Source organism: Lissotriton helveticus, chromosome 3_1, assembly GCF_964261635.1.
Source record: "Lissotriton helveticus chromosome 3_1, aLisHel1.1, whole genome shotgun sequence".
NCBI lineage: Eukaryota > Metazoa > Chordata > Amphibia > Caudata > Salamandridae > Lissotriton > Lissotriton helveticus.
This window is the reverse complement of record NC_136061.1, coordinates 1,486,491,884-1,486,504,018: the sequence shown is the minus strand read 5'-3', so window position 1 is coordinate 1,486,504,018 and position 12,135 is coordinate 1,486,491,884. Positions and strand designations below refer to the sequence as shown.

At 45.7% G+C, this 12,135-nt stretch overlaps 1 protein-coding gene across 2 annotated transcripts in view; it reads left to right on the top strand.

The window, feature by feature from the left end:
• LOC144823535 (uncharacterized) overlaps positions 1-11,580 on the top strand; it is a 337,732-nt gene extending 326,152 nt beyond the window's left edge. For both annotated transcript variants that reach the window (XM_078682134.1, XM_078682133.1), the window contains exon 8: positions 9,585-11,580. In XM_078682134.1, coding sequence (XP_078538260.1) covers positions 9,585-10,294 — 710 coding nt within the window. In that variant the 3' untranslated portion in view covers positions 10,295-11,580. The remainder of the gene's footprint in view (positions 1-9,584) is intronic.
• The last annotated feature ends 555 nt before the right edge of the window (positions 11,581-12,135 follow it).

Genomic DNA, 12,135 nt, shown 5'->3' with positions numbered 1-12,135 from the left:
TGTGAGGGGGTTTGTGGGGGTTTGAGGATGAAGGTATGTGAGGGTGAAGGGGTGTGAGGTTGAGGGGTGTGAGGTTGAGGGGTGTGAGGTTGAGGGGGTGTGAGGTTGAGGGGGTGTGAGGGTGAGGATGTGGGGGTGTGAGGGTGAGGGTGTGAGAGGGTGTGTGAGGGTGACCCAGATTGAAGAGTCAAAGATGAAGTTGAGGGTGCTTAAATTTGGCAATAAAGCAAAATTCGTGTTCATATGTGGTAATCTGCATACTAACACTGTATGCGTCACCTTCATTCTGAGGTTAACACAGCTATAATGTTGCCCAATATCACATATGAGGTCTCAGCCAGGTCTAGCTTTACAGTCAAAAGCACACTGCATGCTGGGACTTGTAGTTTCACTGTTAACAGCGTAAGTATAGGTTAATAAATCGCAGCATGCAAAGAGCTGTTGTATAAAAAAAGGGCTGAACTGGCTGAACTTATCACACTTCACGTGGTCCTTCTTGGCAGCAGTAATATGAATAATTGGCAAGTGCAATAGGTTAAGCCAAAGGCACAACTCGATCTCTAGCTCTGTCAATTGTTTCGCCTATGTTGTTGTGACTGAGGAAAAATAAAAAAAGTGCTTGTTTTCCAATGACGAGAGGCATTTCCAAAAACCGTGCAAAAAACAAAGAAAATAACCACATGCCCATCTCGCATGTGCATGTATCTGGCGTCACCATCTCGCATGTGCATGTATGTGGCGTCACCATCTCGCATGTGCATGTATGTGGCGTCACCATCTCGCATGTGCATGTATCTGGCGTCACCATCTCGCATGTGCATGTATCTGGCGTCACCATCTCGCATGTATCTGGTGTCACCATCTCACATGTGCATGTATCTGGCGTCACCATCTCACATGTGCATGTATCTGGCGTCACCATCTCACATGTGCATGTATCTGGCGTCACCATCTCACATGTGCATGTATCTGGCGTCTCCATCTCACATGTGCATGTATCTGTCAAGACGCTCCAGTGACACCAGTGTGATGACGTGTACGTCATGATGCAGTAGCCATTTAAAAAACAAGATGTTGAGCTGACCCCGAAATGCGGACTTTGTTCCCCAGCACTAAAGTCAGCGGCTTTGCGTATTATGCCACATCCTCTACTTCAATTTCCATAACAGCAAATTGTAAACATATTTTTAAAATAAGTAAATACATTTATTAAATGCACCAAAGCAAGCAAAAAAAACTAAAGCCGCTCCATTTTGTCGAAAGATGTTTTAGATTATCACAAAGGGTAAGCTAATTGTACTATATTCACGCTTTTTTTATCAGAAAACGAAGGGAGCCAAGCAGCCTGGGCGAGTATGATAAGTTTGAATAGTTTCTGGAAGTGTTGGGAAAGGAGACAGCGACGGCATAATAAAGTGCAAATTAGGCTCGTAGCAAACATTGTTATCTTGACTGCAGTGGCATATGTGGAACACACTTCTGCACCTATGCATCTAGCGCCGGAAAAGCAGAGAACAGCCCGCAGCGCTAGGAAGGCCTGTGCGGTACGCATGCAAAGCAGCAGCCATGGGAACTTCAAGGTCGATAAGCCGCCCTGCTGCTATCTGCGAGCCAGAGTCACCCTGTATCACACCTGCTGCCAGCGCGATTAGGGGGAGTCGGGCGGAATACAACCGGACAAAGATTTTAACATCCAGCGGTAAGGCCCTATGGCTGTCCTTCTGCACATGCCCCCGCAGCAACCTACCCGTGACACCCCACGCGCTGCAGAAAAATTGCTAACTGCAAACCTCGCCACTTGTGCACCTTCTCTCGGTGCCCTGCGAGGAGCGTCCTGCCAGCAGTGTCCTGAAGGAGCCACTGCGTGCCCGTCTCTCCCTTCAGCGGGGAAAAGCGAGCCCGCAACGCCTCTTGGAGCAGCCCCCAGGACAATGGCCATGCCCCGACCACCTGTTTGCACCGCCAGCATTATAAGGCACAGCCCGCCGTACTGAAAAAGCGGCTGTGGCCTACCTTTAAAAACGAGTCCTCACCGCCTTCCCTCGGACGGTCCTGGTGGGCAAAATCCAAGTCACAGGGGCAGTCCGAGCCTGGAGAACCGAGCTCCGTGTACCGGCGCCGCTGAAAGCTGATCTTGCGGCGACCCGGAAGCTCTTGCCCGGCCGGCCAATCCGCTCGCGGCCGACCGGAAGTCCCGCCTCCCGAGGTCCGCGAGCTGCGAGCTACCGGCGCGTGGAGCGCCCTGACGTCCGGGGTAGCCCGGGTCCCCAGGAGGGGGCCGGGGAAAAGGAGGAGTGTGGCGTCTGTTGCGGGGCTCCTCTGACCTGAGGGAGCCCCGATTTAGAGGATGAGACGTGCCGCGCCGTGAGGAGCCCCGCCGGAAGAGCGCAGTCGGTGAGTGGGGCCCAGGGCTGATGTGAAGTGCGTGCGTGACTGTGTGTGATTGAGAGAGAATGCGAGGTAGGGGATAGTGTGCCTGTATGTGTGCCGTATGCCTGCGTGTGCATGCGCGCGCCTGTGTGTGTGTGTGTGTGTGCGTGCGTGCATGCAGAGGGGTGGGGGCTGTCTGTGTCTGTGTGAGAGCCAGGGCTTGCACCACGCATGCGCAGCTATCAGACGCTCGCTCCCGAGGTGAAATCCGACCTCGTCAAAGCGCGCATCTGGTAGCTGTCCACTCTCCTAAATACGGGCAGCATAAGTTGTCGAGCTGATGCATTCATGCTTCGCATGAATGCAACATCAGCTCGACCTAAAAAGCACTAGTGGACCGCATCGAAGTAGCTCCAACAGCTGCAGAAATGTCACCTTGCCCTCAGTCACTGTCAACAACATTGCTGCCTTCCAACAACTCTGTGACAACCTATCCAACTTTTTTCACAGTAAAATCACAAAACTCTACAGCAACTTCGCACAATAATCCAACCACATAGAAACCATCGCTAATCTACCAACCAAGACAGTTACCTGACCAAATGGACAACCCTCAGCAGGAACTACAAAGTGACAATCATACGGATCATCCACTCAAGGGCCACAACGGGCCCATGCCTCCACCACATCTACAACCCGGGAGCATCACCAGTTATCACCACCCTAACCCACATCAACACCTCCATTATGTCTACCACTTTACCAGGTGAATGGAAACTTGCAGAAATCAGCACCCTCCTTTAGAAGCCAACCTCCGACCTAAATCAACTAAGCAACTTCCAAACCATCTCCCTGCTCCCCTATCCAGCCAAAGTAATTGAGAAGACCATTGAAAAGCAACTCACAACCTATCTCAAACTTCACCATCTTCTAGACAACACACAATCAGGATTCAGAAAGAACTACAACACTAAAACAGCACTCATCATGACCACCGATGACATTGAAAACATCCTGGAACGAGGAGGAACATCGGCCCTCATCCTCCTCAACTTCTCTGCGGCCTTCAACACTGTCTCCCACAACACCCTCATCAGAAGACTCCTCGAGACTGGCATACAGGGATCCGCTCTCAAATAAATCTGTTCCTTTCTCATGGGAAGATCCAGAATGGTCAGGCTGCCACCCTTCACATCAGCCACCAAGAAACTGATATGCAGTGTCCCACAGGGATCGTCTCTCAGCCCCACTCTTTTCAACATTTACATGACACCGCTTGCCAACATCATCCGTTCACAAGACATCACCATCATCTCCTACACCGATGACACCCAACTCATCCTTTCCCTGACGAACAAGACAAACCGCCGCAGAACCAACTTCAGCAGCTGCATGACCATGGTACCAGACTGGAAGCGAATCGACTGCCTGAAGCCCAACTCCAACTAGACAGAAGTAATGAACTTCGGCAACAAGACCTCCCCATGGGATTCCACCTTATGTCAGTCAAAGCTAGGAAAAACACAGACAGACCACACAAGAAATCTAGGGATCATCCTAGATGACAAGGTCAACATCACTGCTCAAGTCAATTCAGTGTGCACCTCCTGCTTCCACATCATATGCATACTGCGAAAGATCTTCAAATGGTTGCCTTAGAACTGGACTATGGCAACATTCTCTACACTGGAATCTCCAAACAACTTCTACACAGAATCCAGACCAACCAGAATACAGCTGCAAGACTCATACTCAACCTCCCTTGTTGCACCCACATCACACTGCACCTCAGGAAGCTTCACTGGCTTCACATGGAGAAGTGTGGCTCAATGGTTAGAGCAGGCAGACCTTGATGCAGAGCTCTGGCCAGGGACCAGGGTTCGATTCCCGCCTCAGCGGGTCTCCGGCTCATTAATTCCCCTGACTGGAAATTCTCGCCTCAGTGCCTGTTCTGATCATGGGTCCCACGCTGCAACTCTGGGCAATAGCTTGCTTAGTCTCCACAACGTCCCCAAAAGCGCTGGGATGCCTGGCTGCACCTGGGGGGTGCCCAGGAGTGGACATTTCCCAGGAAAGCCAGGAAGGGTTCCTAAGCGGTATACGGACAGCGCCGGGACACCTCCGGTGGAGGTAGCTGTGCGCTTTATAAATTCCGACATTTACATTTACATTTACATTCATGAGCACAGCCAATTCATACATTTCAAGAACACATACAAAGCCCTACACAAAATAGGGCCAGAATACACGACCAGCAGCATTCACTATCACCAACCCACCAGACACCTATGGGCTTCTTCACTCTCACTCGCACACTCCCCACATCTGCAAAAGCAAACCTGGAGGTCGCTCATTCTCCTACATCGCACCCAAGACAAATAATGACCTCCCTGAATACATCCGCCTCACTTCTTGAGTTCCGCAAGAAGCTGAAGACCTGGTACTTCATATAAGCACATTGGGACCACACATCTACCCACATTGCCCAATCACCTTATTTTCCTTGTTTAAATCTTTTTTATTGAGTTTATGCATTCACAGGCAGTCTTACATATGCATATAATGTCTATTTTGGCTTTCCTCTAACAGTTGCAGTTGTTACAATATATTCTCATCGGTATAGATCTCCTAGGGTCTGGACCCCTCTCTCTTGCCACTCCTCAAGTGACTGTGCCGTTAGCACTGTGTGGCCACTGGGTGACCCCTCCAATGGTATCGCTGGCGCATAGGGAGTAATGCTTCGTGTTATGTATAAGCTCCTGCGGAAGCATTTGTATGCCACTGCAAGTAATAATGGCTCTGGTGTCCTCGATTTCGTGGTGTGGTGGAAAAGTCTAACAATTCGTTCTAGCGAGTATGGTGGCCGCGCATTGGCCATGCCTGCGCGGTTCCTATCCGCTAGCCATCAGGCTATTCACTGCATTTGAGCAGCGAAATACTAGTGCTCAAAGCAGTGCGCTGCTAGGCCCCCTTGGTCTGTTGGTAAGTACAGTTTTGCTAGTGTCATTCTGTGCCAGGAACTTCCCCATATAAAGTCCCTAATCTGTTGTTCTAGTGTGGTGAAGAAGGAAGCAGGGATGTATGTAGGGAGATTTGCAAAATAATATAGGAGCCTAGGGAGAATTACCATCTTGGTTAGTGCTACTCTACCTGTTATTGCAAGTGGAAGCATGCCCCAAAATTGCATTTGCGACCGGATTGCCGCCTGAGCTCTTCCCGTTCCCGTCAAACAGATCTTTCGGCTGGCGATAGATCCGGATAATTGGGTAACAAAAAGTATTTTCGCTCCACTGTACCTTACTACCACTAATTGTGAAGTCTGGGTCTTGTCCCGCCTCGTTGAATGCATATATTTGCATGACTTTTCCACATTCACCCGCAACCCAGAGACTTCGGCAAAGTTCTGCAACAGATGTGCCAGTTGGTCAGGGACTCTATGTCTTTTATATATACGAGGAGAGCATCGGCGTAGAGTGATACCTGATGACAGCATCTCCTAGAGGTATACCGTCTCCCAGTATGATGCGCATCACCTCTGCCAGTGGCTCTATTGCGAGCGTGGAGAGGAGGTGGGACAGGGGGCACCCCTGCCTAGTTCCTCTATGCACCGGGATAGCATTCGAGATGTAGGGTCCCATTCGGACCCTGACCGTGGGGCCAGTATAGAGCAGATTGACCAATTGAAGGAACCCTGGGCCTAAGTCATACATCTGTAGTGTCGCAGACAGGTAGTCCCATTCTAGGGAGTCGAAGGCTCTTTCCAAGTCTAATATTAGACATCTCTCTCTCAGCCACTCTTGCACGGCATCCGTAGCTACTCTAAAAAAAGCGTCTCAGGTTGAGGGAGGTACTCCTGGAGGGCCCAAAGCCAATTTGGTCTGGGTGGACCAGTGCAAGGACCACCTGTGCTATTCTATCCGCTAACACTTTAGCAAGTATTTTGGAATCTGTATTTAGTAGGGACAAAGGCCTGTAGGAACCAAGCTCCATTGGATCTTTTTCTAGCTTTAATAGGGATACCAGGTGTGCCTCTCGCATTGAGGGAGGAAGTTTGTGCTCCTCTAAGGTGGTAATGTCTAAAGTATGAAGTTTTTGTTTGAGAGTCTCACAATATGCCTTATAGTATTCCCCCGGTAGGCCATCCGGCCCAGGCATTTTCTCAGAGGCCATGGATCTAATGGCATCCCCTATCTCCTCCAATGTGAGCTGGCCGTTAAGTATTGCTTGGTGCTCTTCTGTTGCAATGGTTAATTGTATGGAACCTAGAAACTTCTCTAGGCCCCGCTCATCACCTCGCCCCCGGGACTAATACAGCTTGGTGTAGTGTTGTGTCATAGCTTTATGTATTTCATGTTGTGTATATAACACATCCCCTGCAGTTGTACGTATGGCTCCTGTTGGGGTGCGGGCATATTCTTGTTTTATCAGCCAAGCAAGCAGTCGGCCCGCTCGGTCAGCTGAGGCGTGTGTGCGGGCTGTATGTGCTGTGTAGTTATGGCATCGTAAGCGCTCCAGCTGCTCAGCATGATCCGCTCGCAATTTCTCTCGGTGCCTTAGATCCTTACCCTTCCCTTCTCCTTCCTGGTCACACCACAACAACTGGGACTCTATCTTTGTGAGGGAGGCAATCAACTGCTTGTGCACATTCCACGTGGCCCCTAAGCAATGCCCCCTAATCACCGTTTTAAAAGGCTCCCACTCTACCAGTGCACTGCTTGCCGTGCCTTCATTTAGCTCGGAAGTATGCAAGGGTGCCAGTCCCTAGCGATGTGCGAAACTCTGGGTCTTCCAACGCACTAGGTTGGAGGCGCCACGTAGGTATGGGCGGGTGATCTGTCTCCCATTCAAGCTGCATCCACAGGGGGTTGTGATCAGAGTGCGTCCGACCCAGATATTCCGTCTTCTTAATCAATGGGAGTAGTGATTGGGAACCCACTAGTCTATCTAGTCGCACGTGCAGGCCATGCACTGCTGAGTAATGTGAGTAAGCTTGCATTGTGGGATTGAGAGTGCACCAAATGTCAATGAGTGTCCAGTGTGTAAGCCAGTCCGCCAGAGCCTGGGCATTAGATGAAGCAGGGGTTCTATTCAGGGGGGAAACGACCTGTCCAGATCTATGCTGAGCACTGAATTAAAGTCTCCTCCCACCATCTAAGGAATTCCCGCCCATGGGGCAAGTTTCTCTGACAGGCTCGCAAGGAAGGAGGGTTGGTCTACGTTTGGGGTATATATGGATTCCAGCAATATTGTTTGGCCATTTAACCGCCCCCTCATGAAGGTGTATCTATTGCCCAATCACCTTGATACCCTCTCGGGTGATTTGTGTGCTATACAAATCAACATAACATATCAGAAGCTGCAATATGTAAGGCCGAACCATGCAAACCTCAGGCCGTATTTCACATACTTTAAAAATGATGTAGTTTATTTTGGAAGAAATCAACCCGATGGCCACTTGGTTCCTCCGGTTGTGGCACGTTCTAGCCCTTGAATTGCTCACGCACGTATCAACCACATGGAGGCCAAATTGTCTGGCAACCACTAATACGTCACCTTTCTAAGATGGAGCACTCTCAATTGGTTCCCCCTAGGCTACAAGCTCTGCAAATGTTTGATGACTCTCTTGAACCTTATGTGAGGGGCCATCAGCAGGATTCCTCCGACCCGCCATCCCTGTAGGAGAGGCCTTACATCTTCCTTTATGCCTGGACCTTTGACACCCTCTAACAACAGGTTATTTGTAATGCAACTTCCCCTGCTCCCTCACTTGGTTGAGTGGTTTGATCCTCTCTTCTTTCTCTCCCTTTCCTTTTTCTTCCTACTTTCCTTTTGTTCAATGTGGGCGATGTGCCTCTGATCTTGCTCAGTTTGGATTATCAGTTTGTCTAGCGTATGAACCAGGTGAGCATGGTATGCTGTATGTTGCTTTACATAAATCACCTAATGATGTTGGCAAGGTCAAGCCTCCATAAGATTTTAGTGATGTCAGATGTCTTACCTTGGTCTTTCCCGAATTGAGAGAGATGTCCTGTAACCTTAGAAGGGTCAGTAGCCTATTGTTTCACTTGTTGCTTTACTTTCCCTACCTTCCTTTGCAGTACGGTTTAGGGTGAGAATGTACTTCTTTATTTCCGTTTTACTCGAAATGTTCTGACATCCAAATTGAGTGATGATGTTCTTTTTATGCCTTTTTGATGGGGCTACATTGTCTCTACTTGTATGTTATTTTTTCTGTGTCATGTGCTCAATAAACAGATTTGAAACAAAAAATGATGTGGTTACTTATTGGAAATTAAACAATTACATAAAGTCACAAAGAATAAATAAACGGAAATCTTTGGAAAGTCATCATTTTATTGTTTTCCCATAGAAGATAAAAAAAATTGAAATATAATGTTCCACATGTTGGGATTGGTGGCTCTTAATTGATAATCATTAGTGAAAGTTTACATCAGGTAGTATCAAACATGCACCAACGTGCTCACACCACAGCTGGTAAGTAGAGGTTTCAGATGCTTTGTTGTGGGACCTTCAGTTTTGGGCAAAACAAAGCAGTAAGAGGGTCAAACTCATAATAGTATAATATAAATGGTAAACCCATGTTTCGGATATATTTCCGGGATTGCACAAATAAAACTTGAGAAAATAAAACCTAACATTCAGAGATATAGTCTGATGCAGATAGAGCTCAGTAGCAAAGCTCCCAAGACATTCCTTCTGTATATAATCGAGGAAATCTTCAATAGGTTACATTTATTCTGACTGTATCAATCAAATCAACCATATTTTATATGTGCCTAAAAGATTGAGTAAGACAACGTATCCAAAGGCCTTAAATAAGTGAATGATTGTTTTCTAATTATGGGATGTTGAGTGATGTATGTGCTGTTCTCTAACCCATACAAGTGGAAGTTTAAAATGTGTGAAGCAAAAACACCAATCGTGAAAACAGGAACCTTTTCCAATGCCTTTTACTAAAAACCCCTTGTCTAGTTGACTTACTTGATTATCTTAAACGTCACATTGGTATTTTACCTGCTAGTTCCTATGCATGTAATCATTAATGTTGTATGATGATCTTCTGTGCTGGTGGATCAACATCTTGTCTTCTCCTTGAAACTGCACTATTCCAATATCTATCTTATTTGAATACGTCGTGTGCAAATTCACCTTTAGATTGCTAATGATATTCATTTCATTTTTAATCATAACAGGTAATGGAAGTTTGAACAGAAAGAGAATGGTCAGCAAATCTCTAAAATGTAATGACAATTTGAGACTACGTAAGTCTACTTTAAAAAGACAGAAAACAAACACGATGCAGAGTCTTTATGAGAGAAGCAATTCTAAAAGTCACATGTGGTTAGGAAGTGATCGCGAACTGGGAGGAGAGCAGAATGAGCACTGGCAAAGTGAGGGCCTTCAACTCACCGATTGCAATTTAAATCAGATGGTGACCGATGTACAGAAATTGGATACATACACTGCATGTGAGAGTGGGATGAGAAATGAAAATGCTGTTCCACTGATATCAGTGCCTCTTCAGAACTGCAGACCGTACTCAAGTGCAGAGCTTGAGCAAACCTGCCACAAGAAAAAACATACTGGACGTCAGCGTGGGAACAAAGTAAAAGGACGATATACATGTACTGAGTGTGGAAAAGGCTTTTCTGCAATGTCAGCTCTTATTATACATGAACGAACACATACTGGGGAGAGACCTTACCACTGTACAATATGTGGGAAAAGTTTCAAACAAACAGGAGTTCTTCATAGACACCAAAAAATGCACACAGGCGAAAGACCTTATCAGTGCAGTGTATGCGCAAAAAGCTTTAATCTTAAGCACCATCTAGTTGGACATCAGAAAATACATACAAAAGTACGACAGCATTGTGAGGCTGATTTGTTGGAAGCTGTGTAAGTGCTGGATAAATTATGAGGCCACATGACAAATAAGATGGTTAACAGGTCCATAACATTAAATGGAAAAATAATATTAATTATCAGAGCCTTTCAAAATGTGAAATAAAGAAATAATTACTGCCAGTCATTTTAGGTGCAGAAGACATATTAACAAGCAAATAACTATATGCTGCTTATGAAAAATAACATTGGGAAATCTGAAAGAATGTATTTTCAGCACAGTGCATGCCATGCCATGAAATAAGGAGATGAAAAGTAAATTCATATCTAAACTTAGCCTTACATGTCATGGAGTTCAACCTAGAAACCCAGCCTTCCAATGCAAACCCCAAACAGGACACATTACATGTACTTTATATGAGAAAGCGTCACCAGAGAATACATGCAAGAGAAAAGACAATGTTGGAATTATAGACTGATCTTAAATAGATCATAAGCAATAAGATACAAAAGAGAATAAACGACTCATGTCCATGATCATGGGCTGCTAAAGAAAATTCCCCATGTTCAGTATTTTCGTTGCTTGAAAATTCTTATGCTTCAATTGAAAGTATGCAAGTGAAAGTTGTGGTTATACATCGCATCATTGATCTGGAGTCAGGCATCTGTCCTGCTGCATCATGTTCCTCTTGGAGATCTTCATAATGTCTGCAACTTTTGCCTGGCACTTTTTCTTTGGAATACCTCTGCTGTTAGGGTTATTGGTGCTTTTCTTTGAACAAATGGGTGTTGAGGCCCTTTTAAATTTTCCTGAGGCATTTTGGGGCAATTGTGATGCTTTCCTGAAATCCGCCTCTGATGAACAAGGAGTTGAGTCAACTGAGCTTGTGAACTCAGGCCAGTTGACACACAGTTTTACTGTGGAGGTTGAGTGGGTCTGTCTCTATGACTTAACTCCATTGAACTACATCGAGCTGGTGCTCTTTCAAAAACGGACATGGTTATATGCAGTTTTATGCTAGGTGGCTGCTCTCTGCAAGTAAAATAGAAACCCTGTCACCATTTTTAAAACTTGTGTACCATTTTATTGACATGTATCTGCTTTACAAGGTCCGGTATTGAATAATTACAGTTACAAGGTTGGCTAAACATATAGCTGTCAACCTTGTCAGGCATTACATAACCTCTGCATAAGTATTGATATAGTCCTGATAATATTTGTTTTTGAGGCCTATTTAAATTACCGGAGTAATGTATTGGACCACCATTATAACTCTGTATGTGTTTTGCATTATTGTAGAATTTTTCATTTCACTGACTATATATTAAAAGCATATCCCTCAATATATTGTAATATTAATAACTATTATTTCACAGGGATAGCCTTTGCATGGCAAATGTGTTTTAATAGAGCTACATGGCTTCCTTGTTAAATCTTTTAAATAATGTATTTCAGCAAGAAGGCACGCTTGCCACACTTCCTGTGAGACCTTCAGCTGTTTGCAAATGCTCTACTTTTCTCGTGAATGTATACTTTAATGAAATATTTTGGTGGATAGTCTTACTGTGTTAAAAAAATATGTAGCCCCATGCTGTCATGCACTGTGCATAGAAATCCACAGTGGTTGATGTAGCATCAATGAGTTCTTTTAAGATTATGGTAGCGTTCTAGTTCACGACATTGTATCTTAGAATTTATACAGTTGGCTCTGAATTCTACTTCTAAAAGTTGGAAACCTAACACTTTTTCAGTCAGTAGTCAGTTTGACTTGAAGCCATTCTGACCACCATTCACTCCTTGCTACTCACACTTTAAGATATTCACTACTACTTACACTCATTCTCTGACATTTACTATGTACAGCAATAACTCACACTACTGCTGTTGCTCAGATCTCT